The sequence below is a fragment of the Grampus griseus genome (assembly GCF_964374135.1).
Source record: "Grampus griseus genome assembly, chromosome: 18".
In the NCBI taxonomy this organism is placed as follows: Eukaryota; Metazoa; Chordata; class Mammalia; order Artiodactyla; family Delphinidae; genus Grampus; species Grampus griseus.
This window is the reverse complement of record NC_139012.1, coordinates 1,072,602-1,085,495: the sequence shown is the minus strand read 5'-3', so window position 1 is coordinate 1,085,495 and position 12,894 is coordinate 1,072,602. Positions and strand designations below refer to the sequence as shown.

Below are 12,894 nucleotides of genomic sequence, written 5' to 3'. Positions count from 1 at the left end.
CCTTGTCCACGTGGTTCCCTCACTCCCTCTCTCCCAGGAGAAGGTGTGCTTCTGGCCACACCAGATGGAACTGGGGACTGGTTCTGGATCCGCTCCCCTCTTGTCGAAACGCCACCTCACGCGGAGCGCGGCTGGGCTCCAGAGCCGCAGGCGTGTGGCTCCGGCCTCTCGCTTCATTCGTGACACTTGCTGTATTTCTCCACGACGCACTTGCACTCTCCCCCAATGGGAGATGCAGCAGCTACTCTTTGGGGACACAGGGCAGTAGAAGGAATGTTTACGTAGTTTATAAAACCCGGAGGAAGCTTCTTTCCCCGCCCGTGACCCGCACAGGGTGGCCCCCTCCCTGGCCTGGGCGCTCCTAGCACCCAGCATCGTGAGGAGCTGTTCTCCCGGCCGGCTGATGGGTGTTGAGAGTTGCAGGTGTTGATTAAAAATGCCTTTCCCTCGTCGTTTGCCTCGACACGGGACGGGCGGTTGTCACCAGCTGTCCGGTGGAGGCTGGGGTTTGTTTCCGGCTGAGGAAGCAGGTGCTGTGGCCCAGGTCCCCTGGGCAGCTTGCACGGTTGAAGCGGAAACCTGCGGGTGTCCGGCCCGCCTTTACGCACCGCTGGGAAGGGCAGGCTCCCCCAGCCGACACGTGTGGGTGGCGGGGATGTGCATAGGCCGCCCTCGACCTTGAGGGGGACCTCACTGGGGCCTGGTCCTCTCTAGGTTGGAGCAAAACGTCTAACCCGCCAGAGGCTCCTGAGGACAACGACGGCTGGTCCAGCGCCGAGGAGCCGGTCAACTCCTCAGACGCAGAGGAGGAAGGGAGAGCGGGCCTCAGGAAGCTGGTAACCTTGGCTCCCACCTCGTCCGCGGCACTGCTGGTCCCGGGGGCAGGGAGCCAGCAGTGCAGCTCAGGGGGCCGCGCCTCCTAGGGCTTAGGGAGGACCTTCAGGTGCCAGGGCCCCTTGGCTGTGTGCCCGCCCTCCTGTAGTTCTCACCAGACCACCTCACGGCGGACAGTGCACACCTCTGACCTGCCCCTCAGAGCAGCTTTCTTAAAGCTGCGTGTGTACCGCCGTCTGTTTCAGAGAATCGCACTGTCTGAGGTACGGATTTGCTTCCTAAACAAAGTCCCGTTTTAGCACGAGCAGCAGAGGAAACTATTTATATATTAAGTCATCAGAGTCAGGACGGTAGCAACAGTTATTTGCTGCCCGCTCAGTGCTGCCCTGGTCCACACCTGGTTTATCGCAGCGAGCAAAGCACCCCAGAGCTGGAGGGGTAGACACAGGTAACTGGAGGAGAGCGCAGGGAGAGTCTCGGGTGGCCAGGGCAGCCTTTCCCGAGGAGGCCTGAGGGTGAGAAGAGCCGGCCAGGGCGTTGCGGGGCCAGTGGGGGAGCCTAGGCAGGCGGGCAGGGAGGCGGGCGGGCGGGGAGGCAGGTGGGCAGGCGGGCAGGCCTGCTGGTTGCATTCCGCTCGCGGTGCAGCAGGAGGGTGCGAGGTGCTGCTCAGGGTGTCCAGAGGGTGCAGCTGCTCCCGTGAGGGTAACGGACACCGGCCTGGCTTTCCCTGCTCCCAAGCCTGGTGGCGCGTGACCCCTGCACAGTTCAGGGGCTCCCAGTCATGTGTCTCGCTGCCCGTGAGGCCGCAGCCCCACAGTCCAGCAGAATGGCCTCCCCTTCTCAGAGTCCGCGTCGCGCAGCAGCTCCGTCCACAGGTGTGCTGAGCACCTGCTGTGTCAGGCACTGAAGGCAAACAGGGGACAAGGTGGACAAGAATCCCCCCTCTCCTGGGGTGAAAGACTAGTAAAAGGCAGAGCGTGTGCCCTGAGGGCAGAGGCGTGACCCAGTAAGAGGTGCAGCAGGTGCAAAGGCCCTGCGGCCGCAGGAGCTGGGTGTGGTGTGAGCACTGGGGCGCAGCCAGGGGCACCGCACAGGCTGGTCAGGTTTAGTGGTCGCCACGTGAGACCGAGCGTCTCCCTGGACGAGGAGACCTTCCCAATGTAAGGCCATAGTCCCACCGGAAGCTCTGCGAATGGCAAGGCTCTCGTCCTTCCCGGGACGCTGGACGCTGGGCACCGGCAGCTGCGTGCCACGTGTGCCATGCGCCCTGCCGTCCCCTCCCCAGGTCCCCGGGAAGTACACCGTCACGGGGCTGGACGAGAAGGGGGGCCCCGACGCGCTGGTCCTGAGGAGCGGGGACGAGGTGGAGCTGGTGCAGGAGGGCGACGAGGGCCTCTGGTAAGACCGCCCGCGCGCCCCCCCGCAGCCCGCGCGCGCTACCGCACCCTGACCGCGCCCCTTGCAGGTTCGTGCGGAACGTGAGCTCCGGCGGCGAGGGCTGGCTGCCAGCCCGCAACCTGTCCGCGCTCCTCGGCCAGCGCGGCGCCCCCGGGTGCCTGAGCAGCCCAGGTACGGGCCGCTGAGCAGCCCAGGCGCTGCGGCGAAGGCGGGGCCGGGGGCGGGGCCAGGGGCGGGGCCAGGACGCGCGGCAGCCGCTCGCCTGCTTGTCCGCAGAGTCCAGCGCGGGGTCCGCCCTGCTGAGCGCCTCGTCCAGCTGCAGCGAGAGCTGCGCGGCCGCCCTCGCGGACCTGCAGGGGTAGCGCCGCGGCCACCCCGCCTGCGGCCCTGGGAGCTGGCCTCTGCTCGGGCCGGCGCGGCGTGGGGAGGGGCCGGCGCCCACAGAACCGCCCACGGAACCCCGGAGCCGCCGCGGCCCCAGACGAAGGTTCGGGAAGAGTCCGCGCTGCGGCCTCGGCGCCGGGACCGCGCGCGCCCCAGGGCGCAGGAAGGGCGCGGCACCGCGGCTTCCTCGGGGAGTCGGACGGACGGGGCTGCAGACGACAGACCTCTGGTGCAGAAGGGCTCCCGGGACTCCCCTTCGGCCTCGGCCGCAGCCGCTCCCCTTTGGTTTCCGACGTTTCTGGTCCGGTGCTTTCTGCAGGAACACGCGTTCTGTGGAGCTGCTTCCAAAAGAAGTGACCGATTCACTGACCCATCGGCTTGGTGCGGGGGCAGGAGGCTAGTTTGTCTTATACACATTTTTTTTTAAAGCAAGGATTAATTCTACGGCCATCTTTTTGGTGATACTTTGGCCTCTGATCTTTACGAAGAATCACTGTGTTTACGTGAAATGACAATTTCATACTGTATTTGATATAAAACTATTTTTTGTTACTGGGGTTTACATGGCGCTGAATGATTTGGGGGACACGCTCTCGTGGAAACAGCCCACCTGGTCACAGGTGAGTGGAAGGACATTCCCTCGGTAGAATCAGGCAGCGTTTCTACAAACACAGGCAGTTAGAAACCAAGGAAATTCCTTCACCTGTGTAGGTTAGTTTTCAAACGAAAATGTGAACTATAATTTAAAATATTAACCTTCTTTTCTACAGAAAAACACGGGGGACTCGATTTTTTAACACTTCACTGAATTAGGGTATTTTTATTATTTTTAAAGACTGTGTAAAGATGCAGTTTTTGCAGGTGTCACCTGAACCGATGCTGTCACAGGAGCCCAGGGAAAACCTGAGCTCCCGGCCCCCCCTGCCCCCCCCCCCCCCCCGCCTGGCATGTCCTGTGTGGAGCTGTCCTGAGCACAGCAGAGTTTATCTTATTCAAATCAAGGCAGAACTGGAAAGAAAACTCTTCTGTTTTACTGTGTTTTGTGTTTCAGAAACAAATTCTGTTCCCTGGAAACGCTTCTTTCTGGGTCTGATTGGGGCAGATATTTTTATATGTGTGTATATATGTCGATGTGTGTACATACGTCCCCACTGTGAGGGGTGTATTTATAGCCTCCAAGCTGCTGGCGATGTGTCGCTTTACAGCCCCCCGAGACCCAGGCCCCTGCAGCCCAGCCCACGGGCTCCGCGTCCTTGTGCAGGGCCAGACCTCTCTGGAGTGCGTAGTGGACGGCGTACAAGCTCGGCAGCTTTCCTCCTGGTGTATAAGTTATTTGGAAAATGATGCTTCACGTAATTTACTGAATATATTGATTGTTCAGGCACCGTTCCTGCCATCCCAGCCTGGGACTGGCCACCATTTTTGTGATCTCTTCCTCATAAAAGCACTTTAAAACCTCATGTTTCAGTCACTGTTCCTTTTTCTTTAACTGCTGATGTAAGTGAAATTTAAAAATCCGAGTTCTTTACTGCATGGCTGGTGTTTGAATAAACATCAGCACCTCTTGCTGTCGGCCGTCCTCTGTAAAGGCACAGGATCTGGAACTGGGTGGCCCTCACTGGAACGCCCCCCCCCCCAGATGCCAGCGTGCGCCGGAGGGGCCCAGGGCGAGTGGGGCCTCCTGACCCCTGAGCCCCCCCCCCTCCCCCCTCTGTCAGGGCTTCTCCTGCAGGAATAAGACAGGGTGAACGCTGTACCTGTGCTCGGCCAGCTGGGAGAAATAGTACAAGTGTCAGTGGGCGTAGTGGCTCCGCGAAGCCTGCAGCGTCCCCTCCACCTCTGCGGGGACCCCCGTCACCCCGGACCTGAGGGCCTCTGTCCTTTGCATTGCCCTAATTCACGCTGATGCCCTATGCCTGGCAGGTCATTTGTCTGCGGAAACCCGGTTCAGTGGTGATGCTCTGAGAAGCCCTAGAAGGAGCAGAGTCTTTTCTTCACCCCCGAGCCTCGTCCCTACTGGGCCTGTGGTCAGGATGCCCCTCACGTGGCTCCAAACACAGGTGCAGCTCAGCTCCGTTCGAGGGAAGCCAGGGGCACCGGGCTGAGAGCACCCCCTAGGATCCCTGTCCGCCTGGACCCCAGAAGGTGATCCTGCTTGGATATAGGGTCACTGCAGGTGCAGTTGGTTAAGATGGGGTCATGGTGGCCCCTAGTCCAATGACTGGTGTCCGTATAAGGAGCAGGAAATTTGGACACACACACACACCAGGCGGGAGCTGGAGGGCTGGCTCAGCATGTCGGGGGTACCAAGGACCACCAGAGCCCCAGGAGCTGGAAGAGGCCGGAAGGACCCTCCACAGAGCCTCTGGAGGGAGCTTGGCCCTGGGACACCTGCCCAGACCTGGGACTGGATAGATTCCTGTCGCTGGAGCCCCTGGGGGCGGTGCTGGGTCAGGCGGCTGGAAAGGAGCACTGAGTCAGTGAGCAGTGACCGCGCTGTACTCGGTCTGAGAAGGTGCGCAGCCCTGGAGCCGGAGGAAGCCCCGGGCAGTGGCCGCACCGGCAGGGGTGGCAGGTGGCGCTTCTGGAGCCCTCGCAGGACAGTGCACACCCCCAGGCTCTCGGCAGGACGAGCAGCCCTGCTGCCCCGCAAAGAAAGTAGGGCTCAAAGGAATGAGCCCCTTCCTCCCCAAGCTGGGAGGAGACGGACCCTGACAGCACCCTGCCAGGTGGTCTGACTCCAGAGCTGCTGCACCCACTGGGCCCAGGCGGCGCCACGAAGGGCTGTGAGAGTCCCTCCCCTTCCCCTCCTCTCCCCCTCCCCCCTTCACAAATAAATTCCTGTATAACTGAATTCCTAAACAATTGTTGACAGTGACAAATAGAAATTCCAGAGGTGATAAGTAAAATGTTGTCCTCTAAGGACTGCCTTCCATCTGGGGAGGGAGTAGCGCCGGACCCGCCTGGAACAGCTGGGTCTCCCTGCTCCCCTCTGAAGATAAATGGCAGAGCTGGTGTCCCCAGCCTCCACCCGTTTATGGAGAGGCGGCTGGACGCCTGAGTGAGGCTTGCAGGGTGACCGCCAGCCCAACGGGCCCAGGACAGTACCAGTTAAGTCTGGAAAGTCCAGCGTCCTGAGAAACCCTTTCGTGCCTGGCGGCCAGGATAGCTGGTCACCCCAGCTGGTGGCCTGGGCCCAGGAGGGCATGAGGGACAAGACCCGGGCGCCCCAGGGCTGAACGGGGGCAGGGGCTCCGCGGGGGGCGCGCACCCCTCCCCCTCGCGCTCCCAGAGGGGCCCTTCGGCTGAGAAACCAGGCCTCCCCTGTGACAAGATATTCACATTCACGCCCCAGACCTGCTCCCCTTTCCCAGTACCATCACTGCGGGGGACGGCTCTCCACCCGCACTTTAGTCCTGTTTCCCAGCTTGCCGTCCTAGGTCCTCGGGCTGCAGGCTTCTGAGCTGCATTTGAGCTGCACACGCCACCGGACACGCATCCCGACGCCCGAGTCTCCTCTCGCACAAGGAGCCTGACTCCCCAGGCCCGTGCCCTGGGGCGGCCCGTCTGTCCGCTCAGCAGGCACTGGGCGGGGGACCGCACGCCCGAGTGCTTGGGAGGCGAGGCCTCCCTCCCCCACCCTCTCGGGCTCTTGGAGAACTTTGCCCGCCTCCCCACCTGGAAAGTCAACAGACAAAGCGACCCAGGGCCTCGCCATGGCTCCTCGGCTCCGGGGGCTGGCCCTCCTCTGCCTTCTGCTGGGCCTGCGGGGTTCCCTGGTGGCAGGTACGCGAGGGAGGTTTCCCCATTCACCCAGCGGAAGGGCAGCCGACCCCCAAAGCCGGCCCATGTGCTGGGCGCTCCTGTTTGCTGGCAGCTCTGCTCTGATCTGCTCTCCTTCCGAAAGGCAAACGGTGCCCAGGGCCTCACCCAGCATTTGGAGGAAAGGCTTCGGGGAATTATTTTCCAGACTTTTGGGAGCCGTGGCGTCCGCCGGCCACAGTGGGCGCCCCCCGCCTGCCGCCAACACCCCCCCACCCCCTGGCACAGGATCTGGGGCTCAGGGGTGCCTCTCTCACTCTGCTCTCTCGGCCTCTCGGTGGGGGGCTGGTGCGAGGGACGGTGTGGGGACGCCGGACCGTGATGATCTGCCACCACGCCAGTGACCCCTGCACCCCGTCCTCACAGACGCTGGGAGGCCTGAGCCGGTTAACACGGGGACGGCTCTGTGAGCTGTCATCGTGACTCTCCAGCCCCGAGGGGCGGCCGAGGTGGGAACCAGGCACCGACACTGTCCCGTAAAGTCCGGCTCACGTCGTCCCTCAGATCCCACGGCCAGACTCTGGGGTCCGAGAGGCAGAGCTGGTGCCGCCATGGTCCCTCCTGCTTGTCTTCTTTTTTCACTTAATATCGCACCTTCTTAAGCATCACGGGGCACCATCGTTTATGCTTCAGACTGTCTCCAGCTTTCCTGATGGCTGGGTCTCTGCAGGTGTCAGAGCACTTCCTTGGGATAAACTCCTAGAAGCGAAGGGACCAGGTCAGGGGCGTGAACGCGCTGCGATGACCCACTGAGCACACTGCCGTCCTCCGGCACATAAAGCTGCGCAGTGCTCCCATTGCAAACTCAGCCAGGCCTGTGGACAGGAGCCCTCTGACTCCCGTTACCTAGCAGAAGGGACGGTGGGAACACTTCCTGTGGAGGGCGGGGTGGGGCACGGGAGGCTGTGGGTCCCCCCCGGGCGTCCAGCGTCTCACGGCCCGCCCTCCAGTCTTTGTCTCCCAGGAGCAAGCCCACAGTGTCCTGCACAGGCCCCGGCGCGCCAACTGGTTGCTGGAGGAACTGTGGCCTGGATCCCTGGAGCGCGAGTGCAGGGAGGAGTTCTGCTCCTTCGAGGAGGCCCGGGAGATCTTCCAGAGCGAGGAGAGGACGGTGAGCTCGCCTGGGGCCAGCGGGCGTGCGGCGGCCACCCCGTGGTCGTGAAGCCTGCTTTGATTCTCACGACAGCCCTGCGAGTTTTACTTCATTGGCCAAAAGATTCCGCGGGAATCCCTTTTACTGACGGGGCCTCTGCGGTCGGCAGAGCCTCTGCGGTCGGTCCCGCTCAGCGGGTGACTGGACAGTCGATGCAGCATCCGAGGAGGAACTGGGGGCTCAGGGAGCGGGGGTGTCTTGTCCGCGTTCACAGCTCGGACGTGGCACAGCTAAAGCCTGGGGATGCTGACTTGGGCGAGGAAACCTGTGACCTCTGGTGGCCTTAGCAATGGCGGGTGGATATTAGGACAAAACTCGCTTCCCTGGATGCACCCACCTCGCCTCCAGAGGAGAAAGTCTGGCTTTCAGAGCCCATCACGAGGGCCAGGTCAGAAGCCCTCCAGCCCGCCAGCTCCTTCCGCGGGGCCATATGCACTGCCTCTGGCGCACGCCTGCGTCACGCACCTTCCTCTTTGCTCCCTCAGAATCAGTTCTGGATTTCTTACAACGGTGAGTACGTGCCCGGCCGACGTGATCTACCCGCCAGCCCCTCTCTCGGCATCCTAACTCTGACTTGCCCACAGACGGGGACCAGTGCGCCTCCAGGCCCTGTCAAAACGGGGGCTCCTGCGAGGACCAGCTGCAGTCCTACCTCTGCTTCTGCCTGGATGGCTTCGAGGGCCGGAACTGTGAGACGGGTGAGGACAACCGGGGCCCCCGGGGGGGCTGCTGAGCACGGCCTGGGGGGAGGTTGGCCTCCGTGACCTGGAAGGGCCTCAACCTGAGAGTCTCGGATCTGGGGTTCTCAGGTGCTAATTCTTCCACTTGTGATGCCCTGTCCCCTTCTGGGCTCCCGGCACTGGGAAATTCTGACGCACCCGGAGGGGCCCGGGGAATCACTGCATCTCCGTCAGCTCCACACATCCCCATGGCGAGGTGGTTGGGGAAGCTCGGCCTTCCCTACTTGCTGTCACAAGGGTAGGCCCAGTATTACAGTATCACACAGCTCAGGGCTCCCCAGACCACCCTCAGCGTCAGTCATCTGCTAGGCCAGCGTGCTCTGAAGGCCGACACAGGCACGGTTACAGTTACCACACGGAAAGGATATGGGTTCAAACAGCCGAGGGGCCAGTGTGAGCTCCCAGCGGCTTCTTCCCGGGAGCCCTGTGGATGGTGTTCTGTTCTCCGAGACCATGTGGGACAGAACTTACAGAGACTCACCCGCCAGGGACGCGCCCACAAGCCCCAGTGTCCTGAGGTCCCACTGGGGCTCAGGCACAAGGATGTGGCTGACCCCCATGTCCAGCCCTTCCAGGGGTCACGCTGATGCCACTTATCAGGCAGCTCAAATTAAAGTGGACGACTTCATCAGGGGGGCAGTCACTTCCTGGGAGCCCTCCCCACCTGTGAACACTCTGATGCCACCTAGCTCGTCTCAAAGGACCACGGTCAAAGAGGGAGGGCAACGGCCAGGGAGGAGGGTCCCCGCCGGTCACCTGGGGCTTGGGTGCTCAGCGGTCCTGGTGTGAATTCACCTCCAGGACAGGCCCTGGACTTGCAGAGCGAGCCAAGCCCGTGTCCACGACAAAGCTCCCTTTTCCAGAGGCAGGTTGGCCAGCGGCCAGCCCGGGCAGCTCCCCGGGGCACCAGGCCCCGGCTGCAGACCAGCCTCCTGGCTCTGACTGCTCGCGGGCAGGCCTCCGATTGAGTCGGACTCGTCCACCGTCCCCAGGGGCCTCTGCTTTCCCCAGCCCGGGAGGGATGACGTTGTGGAGGCCACAGCGTGCCAGCCCCGCATCCCCACTGGCGAAGCTGCTCAGACGTGGGACCCTGCCCCAAACTCCAGGTCGTGCCCTTCTGGGTCAGTCTGCGGAGTGGGCTGGTGCCAGGCTGTCCCTGGAGCCGGAAGCTGGGCGCCACCTTCGTGCAGAACACAGCCCCTGGCCCAGGCCTGCTTGCCCTGACCGGGGCCCCCTGTCGGCCACGCCCTCTGCCCTCAGACAAGAAGAGCCAGCTGATCTGCCCGAATGACAACGGTGGCTGTGAGCAGTACTGCAGGGATGACGCGGAGGCTGGGCGCACCTGCTGGTGCCACGAGGGGTACGCGCTCCAGGCGGACGGGGTGTCCTGCACGGCCACAGGTAACAGGTCCTCGGGTACCAGGTCTAGGGCTGGTGGTTTCATTGTCCTGATACACGTCTCCCCGTTGGCTACAAGATGGGGTGCGGGGAAGCATAGCATCACTGAGCATCTCCCAGGCACTGCCGGCGCGCTCTGCGCGTCGCGGCAAAGGGGAAGCTGGGGTGGAGGCGGCCGCCCCGCCCCCAGAGCAGGGAGGGGCCACGGTGGGCGGGGCGGAGCCCCGGAGCCGGGGGGAGGTGCAGAAGGCGGCGCTCGCTGCCCACCCCCGCTCCCCGCGCAGCACCACACCCAGTGTCTGTACTGACGGCAGCACGGTTCTGGATTCCAAGTCTCTTCAACGGCAAGCACTTCTGGGAAAATGGAAAACGTCTCCAAACCAGCCTAAAGGCGACGGGGCTGCAGCCCCCAAAGCTGACCCCACCCCCAGCCCTGCGTCTCTCCGTCTCCAAACCAGCCTAAAGGCGACGGGGCTGCAGCCCCCAAAGCTGACCCCACCCCCAGCCCTGCGTCTCTCCGGAGGTGGATGGACCCAGCCTTGTCTAGGAAGCCTGAAACTCAGCTGCCGCCTCTAAAGGCTTTCTTTTCTGGCCTGGGGCTTTCCTGGAGCAGGAAGGAAAACTTAGAGCCGGTCAGAAGAGCAGCCCGATTGTCCGAGATGCCGGTCACCTTACACGGCTTATCCTTTACACCTTTAGTGACCTCAAGCTGCACGTCTTCCCCCCTTGGAAAATGCGCGGGACCCAGTCTCCAGGACCCTGGGCCATCTGCTTCCCCGGCAGCTCCCGCAAGGGCCTGCCGCAGCCCCGGGCGGGACCAGAGGCGCAGCCGCCCGTCCGCAGGGCCCCTGGCCTTTCTCACCAGCACCCCACACATCCCCACGTCTTGCTGGATTTGTTTTACACAGTTGAATATCCGTGCGGAAAAATACCTGTTCTGCAAAAAAGAAACGACAGCAACCCCCAAGGCCGAATCGTGGGTGGTCACGTCTGCCCCAAAGGGGAGTGCCCCTGGCAGGTGAGGCTCCAGGAGCACTGGGTCGAACGTGGGTGACGATCCCGGGCATGCACAGAGCAGTCCAGCCCCGGCGGGCCCACCGTCTGGCCACTCCCTTAGCTGGATGGAAACGGCCTGTAAAGCAGCCCCCATCCGGGGTGCACGGGAAAGGGGGGCCCCCCATCCGGGGTGCACGGGAAAGGGGGGCAGCCCCCATCCGGGGTGCACGGGAAAGGGGGGCCCCCCAGGCAGCCACGACGGGAACGCGAGCTTCCAGCATCTGCTGTGCCCTTGTCAGGCCATGCTGAAGCTGAATGGGGCGCTGCTGTGCGGGGGCTCCCTGCTCGACACCGTCTGGGTGGTCTCCGCAGCCCACTGTTTCGACAGACTCAGAAGCTGGAGGAACCTGACAGTGGTGCTGGGTAGGTTGCGTGGCGCCTCCTTCTGCCGGGAGACGATCCTTGAATGATAACCGCGGGGCCAAGATTTGGGGCTTCCACGACCAGTGACCTTCCCCACAAAGAGAAGTGGCAGCGTCTGGGCAGACCCCATACCCACAGCACCGCTGTGGCCACCCCCTCAGCCTCTCTGCCACCCAGATGCGGCCCTGGGGTGACGCTGCTCCCGCCAAGGTCCCCGAAGGGGTGCCCCACCCAAGGCTGCGCTGCCCGGTGGGCTTAGGGGATGACGAGGACCCCAGGAGGGCCAGGCCCCGTCTGGAAGAACCAGGGGAACGGGGCACCCTCTCCTCACCCAGCCACGGCTGCCCGCCCGACCCCCTCACCTGCCTCCAGCACCTCGGGGCCATATCCGCCCCGACTCACACCCACACTGACCCCCCGGCAGCCCCAGGAGGCAGCTCGCCCACCGGGGGTGGGGGACGCGGGGCCCCTCCTGCCCGACAGGAGACACTGGCCCGGGAGGCGAGGCGGGGAGTGAGTGGACGGTCCGCCCCCGCCCCCGCCGCAGGCGAGCACGACCTCAGCCAGGACGAAGGTGATGAGCAGGAGAGGCAGGTGGCGCAGGTCATCATTCCCGACAAGTACGTCCGGGGCAAGACGGACCACGACCTGGCCCTGCTGCGCCTGGCGCGGCCCGTGGCCCTCGGCGACCACGTGGTGCCCCTCTGCCTGCCCGAGCGGGCCTTCGCAGAGCGGACGCTGGCCTTTGTGCGCTTCTCGGCCGTCAGCGGCTGGGGCCAGCTCCTGGAGCGCGGCGCCACGGCCCTCCGGCTCATGGCCGTGCACGTGCCCCGGCTCCTGACCCAGGACTGCCGGCAGCTGTCGCGCCGGAGGCCCGGCGGCCCCGTCATCACTGACAACATGTTCTGCGCCGGCTACACGGACGGCAGCAAGGACGCCTGCAAGGGGGACAGTGGGGGCCCGCACGCCACCCACTTCCAGGGCACCTGGTACCTGACGGGTGTCGTCAGCTGGGGCGAGGGCTGCGCAGCCGCCGGCCACTTCGGCGTCTACACCCGGGTCTCCCAGTACACGGCCTGGCTCCGCCGTCTCATGGTCTCCCCACCACCCTCGGGGGGCCTCGTCCGGGCCCCGCTGCTGCCCTAGCACCCGCCCCGCAAATAAAGCCGCCGTGTGTGCCCGGTCTTCCCGCGCCAAAGCCGGAAATTCTCCTGTGGTTCTTGGGGCGGGGGAGGGGGAAGCGGAAACAGAGACGGAGAGACAGAGAGACACAGAGAGGGAGACAGGGAGACTGACAGACAGAGACTGAGGGATGGAGAGACAGAGAGAAACCTGAGGGAGATTCTGAGCAGCTGGACAGAGAGACTGAGTGTCAAAGAGGCAGACGGGGCGGGGGGGGGGTAACGACAGAAGGTGGCACACTGGGCAGAGCACGCGGGGGCTGGGTGCGCCAGGCCAGCAGCAGGGGCGCGAGTGTCCACCTCCGGTGACGTGTCCACCCGTGGTGACGTGTCCACCCGTGGTGACGGTGCCGCTTCCCCACACGTTCGTCTCTCACTCAAGCGTTTCATCTTCATTGCAGATAAACTGTTAGCATCCGCCACTCACTGTGCTGAATATCCTTCCGGATCTTTTCTTTTCTTTTTATAAATTTATTTATTTTTGGCTGCATTGGGTCTTCGTTGCTGCGCGCAGGCTTTCTCTAGTTGAGCCGAGCGGGGGCTACTCTTCGTTGCGGTGCGCAGG

The 12,894-nt window shown here is 63.5% G+C and overlaps 2 protein-coding genes across 2 annotated transcripts in view; both read left to right on the top strand.

Moving 5' to 3' along the window:
* Window positions 1–5,855, top strand: part of MCF2L (MCF.2 cell line derived transforming sequence like) — a gene marked incomplete at its 3' end in the record, with an annotated part of 38,123 nt that extends 32,268 nt beyond the window's left edge. Inside the window, exons 27-31 of the mRNA XM_082675350.1 lie at window positions 715–836; window positions 2,120–2,232; window positions 2,300–2,386; window positions 2,509–2,997; window positions 5,717–5,855. Of these exons, the coding sequence (XP_082531476.1) occupies window positions 715–836; window positions 2,120–2,232; window positions 2,300–2,386; window positions 2,509–2,997; window positions 5,717–5,855 (950 nt within the window). The remainder of the gene's footprint in view (window positions 1–714; window positions 837–2,119; window positions 2,233–2,299; window positions 2,387–2,508; window positions 2,998–5,716) is intronic.
* Window positions 5,856–6,297: 442 nt separating this feature from the next.
* On the top strand, window positions 6,298–12,358 carry F7 (coagulation factor VII). Its single transcript, XM_082675899.1, has 8 exons — window positions 6,298–6,402; window positions 7,389–7,549; window positions 8,077–8,101; window positions 8,176–8,289; window positions 9,592–9,732; window positions 10,638–10,747; window positions 11,025–11,148; window positions 11,696–12,358. Exons 1-8 carry the CDS (start codon window positions 6,333–6,335, stop codon window positions 12,292–12,294), a joined length of 1,344 nt encoding a protein of 447 aa, XP_082532025.1. The 5' UTR covers window positions 6,298–6,332; the 3' UTR covers window positions 12,295–12,358.
* Window positions 12,359–12,894: the final 536 nt, after the last annotated feature.

What these genes read in the sequence shown, in the direction of transcription:
- F7 (XM_082675899.1), top strand. Translation starts at nt 6,333, where the DNA reads ATGGCTCCTCGGCTCCGGGGGCTGGCCCTCCTCTGCCTTCTGCTGGGC. An exon ending in TCCAGAGCGAGGAGAGGACG is followed by an intron (nt 7,550 to 8,076) that starts GTGAGCTCGCCT and finishes TTGCTCCCTCAG; the next exon opens with AATCAGTTCTGGATTTCTTA. An exon ending in AAGGGGAGTGCCCCTGGCAG is followed by an intron (nt 10,748 to 11,024) that starts GTGAGGCTCCAG and finishes TGCCCTTGTCAG; the next exon opens with GCCATGCTGAAGCTGAATGG.